The sequence below is a fragment of the Lepisma saccharinum genome, chromosome 27, assembly GCF_977018435.1.
Source record: "Lepisma saccharinum chromosome 27, izLepSacc3.1, whole genome shotgun sequence".
In the NCBI taxonomy this organism is placed as follows: domain Eukaryota; kingdom Metazoa; phylum Arthropoda; class Insecta; order Zygentoma; family Lepismatidae; genus Lepisma; species Lepisma saccharinum.
This window is the reverse complement of record NC_139255.1, coordinates 47685710-47701457: the sequence shown is the minus strand read 5'-3', so window position 1 is coordinate 47701457 and position 15748 is coordinate 47685710. Positions and strand designations below refer to the sequence as shown.

At 40.1% G+C, this 15748-nt stretch overlaps 1 protein-coding gene across 1 annotated transcript in view; it reads left to right on the top strand.

Annotated features, from left to right (window-relative positions):
* Positions 1–15748, top strand: part of LOC145980375 (5-oxoprolinase) — a 160703-nt gene that overhangs the window by 37807 nt on the left and 107148 nt on the right. The window contains exons 4-8 of the mRNA XM_083113439.1: positions 1177–1339; positions 2637–2722; positions 10384–10585; positions 12376–12636; positions 13624–13752. Of these exons, the coding sequence (XP_082969565.1) occupies positions 1177–1339; positions 2637–2722; positions 10384–10585; positions 12376–12636; positions 13624–13752 (841 nt within the window). The remainder of the gene's footprint in view (positions 1–1176; positions 1340–2636; positions 2723–10383; positions 10586–12375; positions 12637–13623; positions 13753–15748) is intronic.

Sequence of the window (15748 nt, the reverse complement as noted above, 5' to 3'; positions counted from 1 at the left end):
TGTAAGCACTGACGCAGAGGAGAACCACTTGAAACATGCAAAGCAAAAATCAATACTACCGTGTCGGGAATTGTGCACATTAATCATTTTGATCTAAACAAACACTGACACAGAGGAGAATTACTTGAAACATGCAAAGCAAAAATTCAATACTACCATGTCGGGAATTGTGCACATTAATCATTTTGATCTAAATAAGAAATAAGAGAGTCACAGAGCAATTCTAGAGGGTCTCTGCATATAATATTTTAATATTAGATAAACAAATTGAACCTGGTATCCAATTGAACTTAAACCTGAAGTAAATATGTGTGGGTATGGGTTTTAGCTTAATTTTAAGTGTAGCCAAAAAAATATCAATTTTTGACAAGTTTATGGACAACAATCTCACAGAAGTGTCTTTTGTAAGTGTAGCCAAATCAATCTGAGGGGGCTCATCATTTCACAGGAAATTCCCGAGGGCATTTTTACAAAAATCTTGGATTAGACAGGGTTCCACACTTGAGCAAAAAGCTCATATGCTCATGTTGAGCTTGTTTTAAGTATAGGCAATTCTGCCTGAGAGGGGCTCATCATTTCTCGTCCTGGTTATATATACTTTCCTACTATTCAGGGGTGACTAATTTTTTGTCCGGTGAGCTTATTTCTAAATATTTGTCGTAGAAGTGACAGCGTAAAAAAAACTGGTTGTATTGGGGAGTGACGACATATATATTGCAGGAAGCAGTCACATTTAATTTTTCAATTGTTCTTTGTTGCTGGAGCAGTGAACAGCTGAAGTTTGGTGCTTTTTACACATATATTAACATGTACTTTATTACAAAATTGAGTTTCCACTGTATTCCATGGTAGCTCAGTCATTTGAGCATCTGGCTACCATGCAAGAGACCTGTTCAATCCCCAGCGGGGGAGAACCAGGATTTTTTCCCACCTGTTCAAGCTGCTCCTGCTCCCACCCAGCGTCGTATAAAGTGGGTACCTGGAGGAAACTCTGGGCGGTAAAGGTGGCCAGGGCATGTTGCTGATCACATCACCCCCACCTTCGGCCGAGATCAAGAAAGTGTGGGCCATAACTCCGCACCCCCTATACGCCTTCATGGCATGGTGCAAAGCACAGGGGAGCACTTTAATCTTGAGATATGTAGGGATATCATATCTTATCTCTTTATTTTACAGGTTTGTGGAACATGAACTGATGGTGGGAAGATTGGCAAAGAAAGTAGGTTTCAAGCATGTCTCCCTCTCCCACCAAGTGATGCCAATGGTTCGAATAGTTCCTCGAGGTTTTACAGCATGTGCCGATGCTTACCTCACGCCTCATATAAAAAAATATGTAGAGGTGGGTAAATCACATCCGCATGTTTGTGTGCTTTTGTACTTCTTTTTTCTTATGCTGAACATATGCTTTAGATCCTTGTGGGCTGTTCACTTGAGGACATCCAGTTTGTATTAAATGCTATAAAATATGTACTTTTTTATTTGTTGGAGACATGCATTATGTGTGTCTGTCAAGATCCAACTTTCATTTAAATAATGTCACAGTGTATTTAAAATTGTGAAACAACCAGGATTGGCCTGACAGAATATCAAAGAAACAAGAAAATAGTGCTGGAATGTTTAAATTTAAATTGTCTCTCTCGCTTTTTCTCTCACTCTCTCTCTCCCTCCTCCTCCCTTTCTCCTTTCTTTCTCTAAGTCATGTAACAATGCATCGTAGTAACAATAGTTGTAATACAGAATAGCTGTTAAATTAGTTAAACTAATGAAAGTTCTGTGTGATTTTGTGTTTGAAATTGTGATAAAATTGTAGGAATTCTGAGAATATTATTTTGAAGTACAGGACCAGTCTAAAAGAAATAGACACTCGAAGTTTTACAGAAGGAAGAGTTTTAATAATAGGGCTGAAAAACATAGCTTGAAGAGTACATCCGGAAGTTTACAGTGGTAAGTTACAAGTGTTCTACGTGTGACCCTTTTGTAACACGACAGATATCAATGCGATAGTCCAGTTCTTCTCTCCCAGGACTTTTCCCGTTGCACAGACAACTAGTTTCCTTAAATGTCTTGCTCCAATCGTAGATTGACTGCCTTGTTGGTGGTTGCTTACCATACTGTGTTCTAAAATGACACTGATCGATAGTAACAATTTGTTTTTGCAAATTCAGTCATGAAGATTCAGTCATGCAGAAAGCCTTCTCCACCTGGTCAAGAGTGCTCAAGTGATGCTGACGTCATGGAACACAAACGAAAAGCAGAGGTTGTAAACATGAAGACTTTCTCTATACAACAGTACTAAATGCTTTCTGATGTAACAAACAAATTTCAATTCATAAAGCGTTTGAACTGTCTATTTCTTTTACGCTAACCCTGTATAATTACGGTTAGTATAATAATTTCTTTCTTTGACATAAACCTTGACGTTCTCCTAGTTGTGTATAATAAAGATATTCTCTTGGGGTATCAGGGATCTCCTCTCTTGATGAGAAAGGCGTAGCTCTTGATAGCTCGGAAGCATATCTGGAACTGACCTGGTTGATATCTGCAGAGAATCTCTTGATTTCTTTCTGTGTCCTTTCATTTAAACCTCATGTGATATTAATTGCTGTAATTGATCTAATTTTCTTTGTTTATTGTAGGGATTTTCTTCAGGATTCAAAAATAATTTGAAAGGAGTAAATGTACTATTTATGCAGAGTGATGGAGGTCTTACGCCAATGAATGTGTAAGTAAATTTTCTGCCCTCTTTAAAGGAGCTTTCAGGCAATTGACAAGCAACATGTGCAACTTGTAAATGAACAGTCAGTTATAAATTCATCCATTCTTAGCAGTCACATGGCAAGCATGTCAAACAAATTAACAAGAAATGTATGTAATTAAGAAGAACTTTTGTGATCATCTAACAGTACAAATTATTAAACAAAACATGTTGTTAAACTACAAGTAAGTAGTGACATATGTTTTGTTTAATAATTTGTACTGTTAGATGATCACAAAAGTTCTTCTTAATTACATACATTTCTTGTTAATTTGTTTGACATGCTTGCCATGTGACTGCTAAGAATGGATGAATTTATAACTGACTGTTCATTTACAAGTTGCACATGTTGCTTGTCAATTGCCTGAAAGCTCCTTTAAAGAGGGCAGAAAATTTACTTACACAGCTGAGAGTTTTGGTTAGGCAGTTGGAGGTGGTAGGTGGTAGTTCTTTCAAATTCTCACCAGGGGTCCTGGGTTCGAATCCTGGCCTGGTCATGGATATTTGTGGGTGTCCATTCATGAATTTCATCTTATCATCATTCATTACCATCTCCGCAAATTAGCCAAAAGTGGCACAAGAAGCAAAGTAAAATTAAGCAAATCAATCTTTCCAAATTCTGACATTTCGGATTCATTGCCAAATGCTTCTTGAGGGTTGACCAAACAATTTACATTGCAGGATAGAAATGGAATAAGATTAGAGAAACTGCATTCCGGCCATCAGCTGGCAGTAGCATGTCAGTGAAGCTATTAAATGGGGTCACAATAGAGAGTGATGTGTGTTTTCTTATGCAAGACATTGAGTTGTTTGGACAACCAGGGAAGCATCCAGCAATGGGTGTGAAACATCAGAACTTGGAGAGAAGTTGTTAAACCACACGTAAGCAGTAGTGAGTTTTTTGTGACTTATGTTTTGTTTAACGTTCGCATAACCAGAGTTTGTAATGCTGCTTGGCGAGCTTGTGTTGTTTTTAGTTTTGCAGTATGCTACTAGGTGCACTGTTGTTTCTTGTTTGTCTGTGACGTCATTTGCTGTTTCTCGGTGCCAACCAGAGATGGTCAATTGACTTCGGCCTCACAAGGTCCAGCCTCCGAGTTGAAGGTCAGCCTCACATGGCCTCAGCCTCCGACATCCAACTTGGCCTCCGGTCTCACAGGGCCTCAGCCTCCAAGCTCAAGTTTGGCCTCACAGGGCCTCAGCCTCTGAACTCCATCTCAGCCTATGGCCTCACATGGCCTCAGCCTCCGGCATCACAGGGCCTCAGCCTCCAAGCCCAAGTTTGGCCTCACAGGGCCTCAGCCTCTGAACTCAATCTCAGCCTCCAGCCTCACATGGCCTCAGCCTCCGACATCCAACTCAGCCTCCAGCCTCACAGGGCCTCAGCCTCCAAGCTCAAGTTTGACCTCACAGGGCCTCAGCCTCTGAACTCAATCTCAACCTCCAGCCTCACGTGGCCTCAGCCTCCGACATCAAACTCAGCCTCTGGCCTCACAGGGCCTCAGCCTCCAAGCTCAAGTTTGGGCTCACAGGGCCTCAGTCTCCGAACTCCATATCAGCCTCTGGCCTCAGCCTCTGAACTCCATCTCTGCCTCCGGCCTCACATGGCCTCAACCTCCGACATCCAACTCAGCCTCTGGCCTCACAGGACCTCAGCCTCCGAACTCCATCTCACGCGAGGCACGCGACAACGACTGTACATTTCTGGATATGGTTTTTGGATAGTCCACAAGTTATGGACTTTCTTTCCAGAATACACTCGAAATAACACTTGACAAAAGTAAAACAGAGAAAAAGAAACAGACTGCACCCTACTGCTGCAGTAAGGGGATCCACCTGTGCACGTGTCAACCTTTGATGTTTAATGTATGTGAGAACCGCATAATGGCATGATTTTCCTTGATTTTTGTGCCAATCTAGGTGTGAGGTATGTGTGTGGTATATATTTTGTGGTGGTTGTGTTTGATGTGCTTGGTAAGTGTGATGATGGGTTCGGCTTTTCTTTGCATATGTTAGGTGTTGATGGATTCTATCATTAATGGATCTGCTGATGTAATGTGCTTTGCACACACTCTACATGTGTTTGCTCAGTTTGTTGGCTATTTTGGAAGTTGGTTGTGAGCTTCGTTAATGTTGTAAGGGCTGAGAGTTTTGGTTAGGCAGTTGGAGGTGGTAGGTGGTAGTTCTTTCAAATTCTCACCAGGGGTCCTGGGTTCGAATCCTGGCCTGGTCATGGATATTTGTGGGTGTCCATTCATGAATTTCATCTTATCATCATTCATTACCATCTCCGCAAATTAGCCAAAAGTGGCACAAGAAGCAAAGTAAAATTAAGCAAATCAATCTTTCCAAATTCTGACATTTCGGATTCATTGCCAAATGCTTCTTGAGGGTTGACCAAACAATTTACATTGCAGGATAGAAATGGAATAAGATTAGAGAAACTGCATTCCGGCCATCAGCTGGCAGTAGCATGTCAGTGAAGCTATTAAATGGGGTCACAATAGAGAGTGATGTGTGTTTTCTTATGCAAGACATTGAGTTGTTTGGACAACCAGGGAAGCATCCAGCAATGGGTGTGAAACATCAGAACTTGGAGAGAAGTTGTTAAACCACACGTAAGCAGTAGTGAGTTTTTTGTGACTTATGTTTTGTTTAACGTTCGCATAACCAGAGTTTGTAATGCTGCTTGGCGAGCTTGTGTTGTTTTTAGTTTTGCAGTATGCTACTAGGTGCACTGTTGTTTCTTGTTTGTCTGTGACGTCATTTGCTGTTTCTCGGTGCCAACCAGAGATGGTCAATTGACTTCGGCCTCACAAGGTCCAGCCTCCGAGTTGAAGGTCAGCCTCACATGGCCTCAGCCTCCGACATCCAACTTGGCCTCCGGTCTCACAGGGCCTCAGCCTCCAAGCTCAAGTTTGGCCTCACAGGGCCTCAGCCTCTGAACTCCATCTCAGCCTATGGCCTCACATGGCCTCAGCCTCCGGCATCACAGGGCCTCAGCCTCCAAGCCCAAGTTTGGCCTCACAGGGCCTCAGCCTCTGAACTCAATCTCAGCCTCCAGCCTCACATGGCCTCAGCCTCCGACATCCAACTCAGCCTCCAGCCTCACAGGGCCTCAGCCTCCAAGCTCAAGTTTGACCTCACAGGGCCTCAGCCTCTGAACTCAATCTCAACCTCCAGCCTCACGTGGCCTCAGCCTCCGACATCAAACTCAGCCTCTGGCCTCACAGGGCCTCAGCCTCCAAGCTCAAGTTTGGGCTCACAGGGCCTCAGTCTCCGAACTCCATATCAGCCTCTGGCCTCAGCCTCTGAACTCCATCTCTGCCTCCGGCCTCACATGGCCTCAACCTCCGACATCCAACTCAGCCTCTGGCCTCACAGGACCTCAGCCTCCGAACTCCATCTCACGCGAGGCACGCGACAACGACTGTACATTTCTGGATATGGTTTTTGGATAGTCCACAAGTTATGGACTTTCTTTCCAGAATACACTCGAAATAACACTTGACAAAAGTAAAACAGAGAAAAAGAAACAGACTGCACCCTACTGCTGCAGTAAGGGGATCCACCTGTGCACGTGTCAACCTTTGATGTTTAATGTATGTGAGAACCGCATAATGGCATGATTTTCCTTGATTTTTGTGCCAATCTAGGTGTGAGGTATGTGTGTGGTATATATTTTGTGGTGGTTGTGTTTGATGTGCTTGGTAAGTGTGATGATGGGTTCGGCTTTTCTTTGCATATGTTAGGTGTTGATGGATTCTATCATTAATGGATCTGCTGATGTAATGTGCTTTGCACACACTCTACATGTGTTTGCTCAGTTTGTTGGCTATTTTGGAAGTTGGTTGTGAGCTTCGTTAATGTTGTAAGGGCTGAGAGTTTTGGTTAGGCAGTTGGAGGTGGTAGGTGGTAGTTCTTTCAAATTCTCACCAGGGGTCCTGGGTTCGAATCCTGGCCTGGTCATGGATATTTGTGGGTGTCCATTCATGAATTTCATCTTATCATCATTCATTACCATCTCCGCAAATTAGCCAAAAGTGGCACAAGAAGCAAAGTAAAATTAAGCAAATCAATCTTTCCAAATTCTGACATTTCGGATTCATTGCCAAATGCTTCTTGAGGGTTGACCAAACAATTTACATTGCAGGATAGAAATGGAATAAGATTAGAGAAACTGCATTCCGGCCATCAGCTGGCAGTAGCATGTCAGTGAAGCTATTAAATGGGGTCACAATAGAGAGTGATGTGTGTTTTCTTATGCAAGACATTGAGTTGTTTGGACAACCAGGGAAGCATCCAGCAATGGGTGTGAAACATCAGAACTTGGAGAGAAGTTGTTAAACCACACGTAAGCAGTAGTGAGTTTTTTGTGACTTATGTTTTGTTTAACGTTCGCATAACCAGAGTTTGTAATGCTGCTTGGCGAGCTTGTGTTGTTTTTAGTTTTGCAGTATGCTACTAGGTGCACTGTTGTTTCTTGTTTGTCTGTGACGTCATTTGCTGTTTCTCGGTGCCAACCAGAGATGGTCAATTGACTTCGGCCTCACAAGGTCCAGCCTCCGAGTTGAAGGTCAGCCTCACATGGCCTCAGCCTCCGACATCCAACTTGGCCTCCGGTCTCACAGGGCCTCAGCCTCCAAGCTCAAGTTTGGCCTCACAGGGCCTCAGCCTCTGAACTCCATCTCAGCCTATGGCCTCACATGGCCTCAGCCTCCGGCATCACAGGGCCTCAGCCTCCAAGCCCAAGTTTGGCCTCACAGGGCCTCAGCCTCTGAACTCAATCTCAGCCTCCAGCCTCACATGGCCTCAGCCTCCGACATCCAACTCAGCCTCCAGCCTCACAGGGCCTCAGCCTCCAAGCTCAAGTTTGACCTCACAGGGCCTCAGCCTCTGAACTCAATCTCAACCTCCAGCCTCACGTGGCCTCAGCCTCCGACATCAAACTCAGCCTCTGGCCTCACAGGGCCTCAGCCTCCAAGCTCAAGTTTGGGCTCACAGGGCCTCAGTCTCCGAACTCCATATCAGCCTCTGGCCTCAGCCTCTGAACTCCATCTCTGCCTCCGGCCTCACATGGCCTCAACCTCCGACATCCAACTCAGCCTCTGGCCTCACAGGACCTCAGCCTCCGAACTCCATCTCACGCGAGGCACGCGACAACGACTGTACATTTCTGGATATGGTTTTTGGATAGTCCACAAGTTATGGACTTTCTTTCCAGAATACACTCGAAATAACACTTGACAAAAGTAAAACAGAGAAAAAGAAACAGACTGCACCCTACTGCTGCAGTAAGGGGATCCACCTGTGCACGTGTCAACCTTTGATGTTTAATGTATGTGAGAACCGCATAATGGCATGATTTTCCTTGATTTTTGTGCCAATCTAGGTGTGAGGTATGTGTGTGGTATATATTTTGTGGTGGTTGTGTTTGATGTGCTTGGTAAGTGTGATGATGGGTTCGGCTTTTCTTTGCATATGTTAGGTGTTGATGGATTCTATCATTAATGGATCTGCTGATGTAATGTGCTTTGCACACACTCTACATGTGTTTGCTCAGTTTGTTGGCTATTTTGGAAGTTGGTTGTGAGCTTCGTTAATGTTGTAAGGGCTGAGAGTTTTGGTTAGGCAGTTGGAGGTGGTAGGATAATATGGGAAGGCAAATTGCTTTTTTTGTGTGGTGCTGGGTGTTTGTTGTGGCTGGCTAGAATGTCTGGTTTGCATTTCAGCCTTGCTCAGCCTTATATTTGGCTTAAGAGATCTGTATACAGCTGCCATCTGAGTAGAAACGTGTAACATATAAATCACTGTGTTAATACTTGTGAACATTTTCACAGGGTTGAAATAAATGTGCATCTTAACAGTGGCGTATTCTGAAAATTTTTACTACAACAATTGATCTTATTTACTGTATATACTGTATTTACTCATGTATAATGCACACTTTTTTCCAAAATGTTTGCCCCCAAAAACTGTGCTGCGTATAATGCACTGAATAATTCGGACATCCAACAAGAAACCGTACAGTCATTCCATGATTTTGTGACACTTGTATTGATTTTTTTCATGTTGATGGAACCCCATCATGTATCGTTGTAAAATTGAATTCTGAAGTTTCTGAATAGGGCAACAGTATTCCATTCAAGATGGTGACTCTAATGTGCAATGCGCTTGAAATAAGCTCACCACAGAAGGAATGTTCTGATTTTTATGGTACCTTGGATGAAAGAAAAGATAAGGAAAAATAAAATATTAATTAAAATGTATTACTGGCCAAATAATATGACATATATGGAATGCGTCAATGCCTTAATGGAAGAAATCTTGTGCTGCTAACTGCTAGTTTGAGGGTCCTGAATTTGCCTCCTATAAAGATGAAATGAGCAAAACTACGTATAAAAGTTTAAAGGTCATGTCCCACAATTTTTCACTTTGTAATGTAATGTTCTGCAACACCACGAAAAGCAGTGCCGTTCTGGCGGAATTCGAGCATGCACCTCCCGTCACTGTTGATCGGCATACAAACAGCTTTACGACCAACAACTAAGAAAGTAATTGCTTGAACTTAGATTGTACTGGACATTATCAGGGTTCCTACGTGTCCTGGAAAACCTGGAATTTTAAAATATTCCTTCCAGGCATGAAAATGTTATGAAATTTCACATTTTTCCAAGCTGTACCTGGAATTTTGGAGATTGTCCTGGAAATTCCTTTGCCCCATTTTATTTGTATGAATTACAATAAGTATTATTCATTTAAAACAGGCCAGTGTCATGATAGTGGTTTATTTACTTATGTCACGTTGCTGTGTACTGTAGTCATAGTTTTGTGATAAGTTTTATTTTTGTTATTGAAGTATAATGCCCCGCGTTTTTGTATTATTTTGTATCGCTCAGAGGTAGAAAATATGATGATAATAATAATGGTTAAAAAAAAAAAGGGTTTGCTATCCTAAATATTCCCAAGTTTTCTAAGGATATTATTCTTGTTTATTTGTAATACAAGATGGTAATTTTTTGTAAACTTATTTATACTTGTGTTTATTTTTTCTACCTTTGTATTTTTTCTGTATTGTAAAAATTAAATAACCTTCATTACACTAAGAAATGAAATGTGTGGAAAGGAGCAGGTGTAGGGGAGTTGGGAGCCTGCATTAAGAAAATTTAAAACTTTTTTTTTTTAATAAAAGAAAATATGTAATAATGTGTATTTTGCCATGCTTACTTTCTACACTTGTCCTGGAGCAATTGTAGAAAATCCTTGAAAAGTCCTGGAAATGTCCTGAAAAAAATTGCATGATTTTGTGTAGGAACCTTGATTATATATGAGATAAAATTGTTTTTCAGTTTTCCCTATCAAAATTCATGATGCGCATTATACACGCACGTGTATTATACACGTGTAAACACAGTATTTATTATATATTAATTAGATATAATAGAAATAAAACAACAATGCAAGTAACATGAAAACAGAAGTCCAACAACTTCAAATTTTGTAGCAATTTCTATGTGTATGAAAAAAGTTGATTTGGTAAACCAGCTAACTTTGGAAAATAATGTATCGCACCCTCTCGATGACATACCTGTTTTAACAATTTACATCTTCTGACTTTCTTACTCCAGATTCAATGGATCGAGAGCAATCCTGTCAGGCCCTGCAGGTGGAGTTGTTGGTTACGCCTTAACAACATACAAAAGAGGATCTGATCTTCCTGTGATAGGTTTTGATATGGGCGGAACCTCCACTGATGTCAGCCGGTACGCTGGAGAGTACGATCATGTTTTTGAGTCAACTACCGCAGGGGTAACAATACAAGCTCCACAGGTACATTTTCATTGCATAATTTTATCTTACAATGAATATGGGCAGCCTATTCGCTTTGATCGCTATAAGTTGGTTTTATTTATTTTCGTTCACAGTAGCAAGTTTTCATTATCGCACTATTCTTGCCACCGACAGTAAATTAATCATTATTCTTGCCGTTTGATTGGCAAAGAATAGTAGATGTCTGACTCACCGTGGTTTGCCCAGGAACTTCATAAGGGGAGGGGAGGGATACATTGTCTATTTTTTTTTACATTTTCAGGCGTTCAATATTTTGATATCATTCATGCATGCTATGCCCATTTTTTTATTGGGTGATTGATTTATTTGTTTAGCTTCACTTTTTGTGCATCATTTGGCTAATCACGAAGATGAGGTTTAGTTAAACTCAACATGAGAATGAATGCCAATAAAGTGAAATGGACATTCACAAACATACATTGCCGGCCCCTGTAGCGGGGTGGTTAGCACATCGTGATACGATGCCAGGGGTCCCAGGTTCGAATCCTGGCCTGGGTATGGATGTTTGTGAGTGTCCATTCATCAATTTCATATCATTACTCTTCCCCATCTTCGCAAATTAGCCAAAAGTTGCACCAAAGGCGAAGTGAAATAGAGCAAATAAATGAGGGGTACATCCATTGAAAGCACAACACGGGCCCCACATGGAGGATTATACTGGCTGTGAATCCAGACACCAGAGCCTTGCTACTCTGCAAAATACAGTCCAGGGTGTAATGTGTGGAAGGGAGGTTGACATTCAGGTGTCTGTGGAAAGAGTCACCCGTTATACCTTCCCCATTTTTTTAAAAAGAAAATGGGGCCAAAGCTAGGGTATATGAACCCCATGAAACCCATATCCAAACCCTGATACACCACTCCTGACTCATGTTCTTGCAGATGTTTTGCATTTGAGCCTCTGCCTGAGCATGGATGTTCCAAGGGGTTGTATTGATAAAAATGAGCAGGTTCTCATGGACATGCACTCCAACGGTAGCGGAGTAGGTGAGGCCTCTCTTCGACTAAGTGCGACACATCGAGGCACAGTCACATCCAAAATACTTATTTTTATAGGTATCCATGCACTTCCAAAGCACTGGAATACTCATATTGAACTCCATGAAGACTTTGTTGAAAAATAAGAAGTGTATACTAGGGATAACCACAAAATCCAGATAACTGATATCAAGATTTCAAATTATCTGATATCCATTTCTGATGCAACAAACAATCTTGATAATCCAAATATCCAGAGAATTTTGATATCTGGATAATCTGAATATCCATAGAATTTGGCTATCCACACAGATAATCCAAATATCCTGATAGTACGGATATACAGATAATTTGAATATCCAGATAGAACAGATTTGATGAAGTATTTGTAGAAAATCTGCACAGTGAAATATGAAAATTATGAATGAAACAGTATGCTGATAGCCTGTAAAATGGATTAACAATAAAACTCTCCACATAATGTAGACATTTGGACATCATACATTTTGGATAATCTGAATACATGGATTATTCAGTTAATCCAAATATCCAAATTATTCAAATAATCCGAATATTGGATATGTAGACAATTTGGATATCTGGATAATTCAGGTATCCAGATGGATATGAGAATATCTGATATCCTGAAATTCAGATAGAAAATTATTCAATATTCGGCTAATTTTTTTTTTCTGGATTATGCCTTCCATATTCTGCACATTTCAAGGTTATGAATATTAATTTAAGATTTTCATTTTGACTAACCCTCGTAATTTTGAGACATTTTTTTCCAGCTGGATATAAACACTGTAGCAGCGGGGGGTGGCTCCATGTTGTTCTTCAGATCAGGAATGTTTGTTGTTGGACCAGAGTCAGCCGGAGCACATCCCGGACCAGTGTGCTACATGAAAGGAGGACCATTGACAGTGACCGATGCCAATTTGTGCCTGGGCAGATTGATTCCGGAATACTTTCCCAAGATTTTTGGCCCCACTGAGGATATGCCGCTGGACAAGACGGCCACTTTGGAAAAATTTCGTCAGCTTACCACTGAAGTGAGTTCACGTGTTTGCATGCATTTATGATACACTGTACTTGTGTTTTCATATTATTTACTTTTGGTAATGTTTCAAGTACAAGTTACATGAAGCACTGTACCCCAATTTTTTATGTATGTTTAACATTTTTTTTTTCTTTTTGAGAGGGTTTTATTTACCTAAAGTTTGACATCCCATTTGTTTGGCAGCTTTTTGATTAGTTTATGTTCGACATGTCTTTTTTTAAAGTTCCAGAATACAATGCCAAATAGTTAAAAATACAAAATATCAAAATAGGAACAAGTAGTTCATGCCAGAATACAATTCTAAGTTGGCAAAAATACAAATATCAGAATAGGAAGAAGTAGTTCATGCCAGAATACAATACCAAATAGGCAAAAATAAAAAATATCAGAATAGGAACAAGTAGTTCATGCCAGAATACAATGCCAAATAGGCAAAATACAAAATATCAAAATAGGAACAAGTAGTTCATGCCAGAATACAATGCTAAGTAGGCAAAAATACAAATATGAGAATAGGAACAAGTAGTTCATGCCAGAATGCAATGCCAAATAGGCAAAAATACAAAATATCAGAATAGGATCAAGTAGTTCATGCCAGAATACAATGCCAAATAGGCAAAAATACAAAATATCGGAATAGGAACAAGTAGTTCATGCAGAAGTTTTTTATAGATTGATTGATTGAATATAAAATTTTGGGTGCATCAGCACTTAGGCTATTTTGTACTTGCCACATGATTCGGGGTCCAGCCCCTTACTTTATCTAGAATATAAATAATAACACAAGTGTAAAGTCGGAGACTAAAATATTCTAACTTCAGATAAAAGCTGAGGCCGTAAAGGGGCACTCTGCACAAACAAGGACAAAACACACGACAACACAGTTTTTTTTTTTAAGATTGAAGTTGTTCTATAAGGGTGATTTCAAGTTGACATATTACTAATCTTCATGATTTTTAAATGTTTGCCTTTATTTCAGATCAACAATTTCATCAGATCCAGCCCTGAAGGCAGTAAGAAGCAAGAAATGACCGTGGAAGAAGTTGCAATGGGTTTTATTCGTGTTGCCAATGAGACCATGTCAAGGCCAATCAGAGCGTTAACACAGGTTTGTGTGAACATTTTATCATTTCTTTTATGTGCATGAAGTGTTTGATATTATTGTGAGATTACTTAGATCTCCCGATATTTTAGGCAACTTTCAGATTGAAGTAACAAGTGATAGGCGACAAACTAGACAGGCCCCATCGAGTATGTAGAAAGAAAAGCATTAACTGCACATGCTATTTAAATAGTTTTCTTAAATTCTGGTTTAATAAGCAAGTTTCCTTATATTAAAGCTAAATATACCGGGTGTTACAATTAAAGTTCCCCTACTCAGAGCCCTCTGGAGCCTGTTTGGTGAATCAACTATGCAGACCATGGGAAAGAGGATGCGATGAAAAAAAGTAGTTACATTTTTTGCCATCAGGTGCATATGTGGCACTACTGGTATAAAAAATATATCATATAATGCACACTTTTTTCCAAAATGTTTGACTCAAAAAATGTGGTGCATGTTATACAGAGTGTTTCAAAAGTCACGCAACCCAAACTTTGAAAATTTATATCATGAAAACCGTAAGAGATATTTGCACCAAGTTTTTTGCATTATAAAGCCTCATCCATTGAGATATTTTTCAATGCTTAACATTATCAATTTATTCCATACAGAAGATTAAATAAATTAATAACTGGTGGAAGGCAGCGTTAAAATTTTTCCAGAAATGCACTTTTGAGTGAAGAAACTATGTAAGAAATTATCGGAGAGTCATAATTAGACGTCTAATGACAAAAAATGATAATGTACAGCATGTGATGGATTTTTGACTGGCGATTTTATGGGTTGAGTGAAAAAGTGCCATTTTTGGCACATATCTCCGTAGCTGGCAAGACTAGCAGGTCGAAATTTTGTCACCAAACGCACGCAACATATGCCTAAGTATTGTCCATACTTATACGTGAAAAATCAAAATCATACTTTTGGGCTGAAATTTGACTATCAAGTGTAAATTTCTCTGCACCTGGCAACCCTGCCATTCCAACACAGCTGACAGGAGCTTGTTACAAAATGGTAAGGGCAAGTCGTAAATGCGGCTACTACACGTCTACTTTTCTATATTACAATTTTGACATTAAGTGTTCCCAATAAATCATTAAACTAATCATGTAGGCTATCACTAGGTTAATAAATTTATGTTATTATTTAAATTTATCCAAATAAAAGCAATTAAAATATTTTATAAACATTGTTAATTTGCTGAAAACATCTGAGAATTGATCTTCAACAGTAAATAGGAACTCTTAACAATATGTGGGATCATTTGTTGGTGTTTAATATTGTTGATTGTTGTCAAGTGGCGGAGTGGTTAGCCCATTGCGGTATGACGCCAGGGTCCCAGGTTTGAATCCTGGCATGTGTATTGATGCTTGTGAGTGCGTATTCATCAATGTCATCATATCATCACTCATCCCATCTTTGCAAATTAGCCAAAAGTGGCACAAGAATCGAAGTAAAATAAAGCAAATGAATCAAATGTTTTCAAGTCGGAAAACAAAAACAGTCTGACAACAATAGTATATGAAATACTCATGTGTCACAGTACACCAAACTCCTAAGGGTTTTTTTTTTCCTTTCTTATAAGCGGTACCTTGTGGAACACATGAGGATTTTCAGCAGACCATGTTCTGCTGTTTTGGCTGTTAGCATAACCATTCAAAGGGAACCAAGCTTCATCATTGAAACAAAACGAAATGAAGAATTATGATGCCATTTTATTCGATGAGAAATTGAAACCACCTGCAGTATTCAAGCATTTATCCTTATCAAGGTTTCACAGTTCTTGAACAGCGCGAACACGATATGGTGTTAGGGTAGTTTTCTTCACATCCCTATGAGTAGGGGTGTGCGGGATCCCAAAAAGTCGGGACCGGGATCAGGAAAAAAAATTCCCGTCTGGATCCCGACTTTGGGAAATGAATTCCTGACTTTTCTGGATCCCGAGCAATCTGGAAATACCAAATGGTCATTTTTAAAAGTCGTTAATTCTCGACGTTTTCTCGAT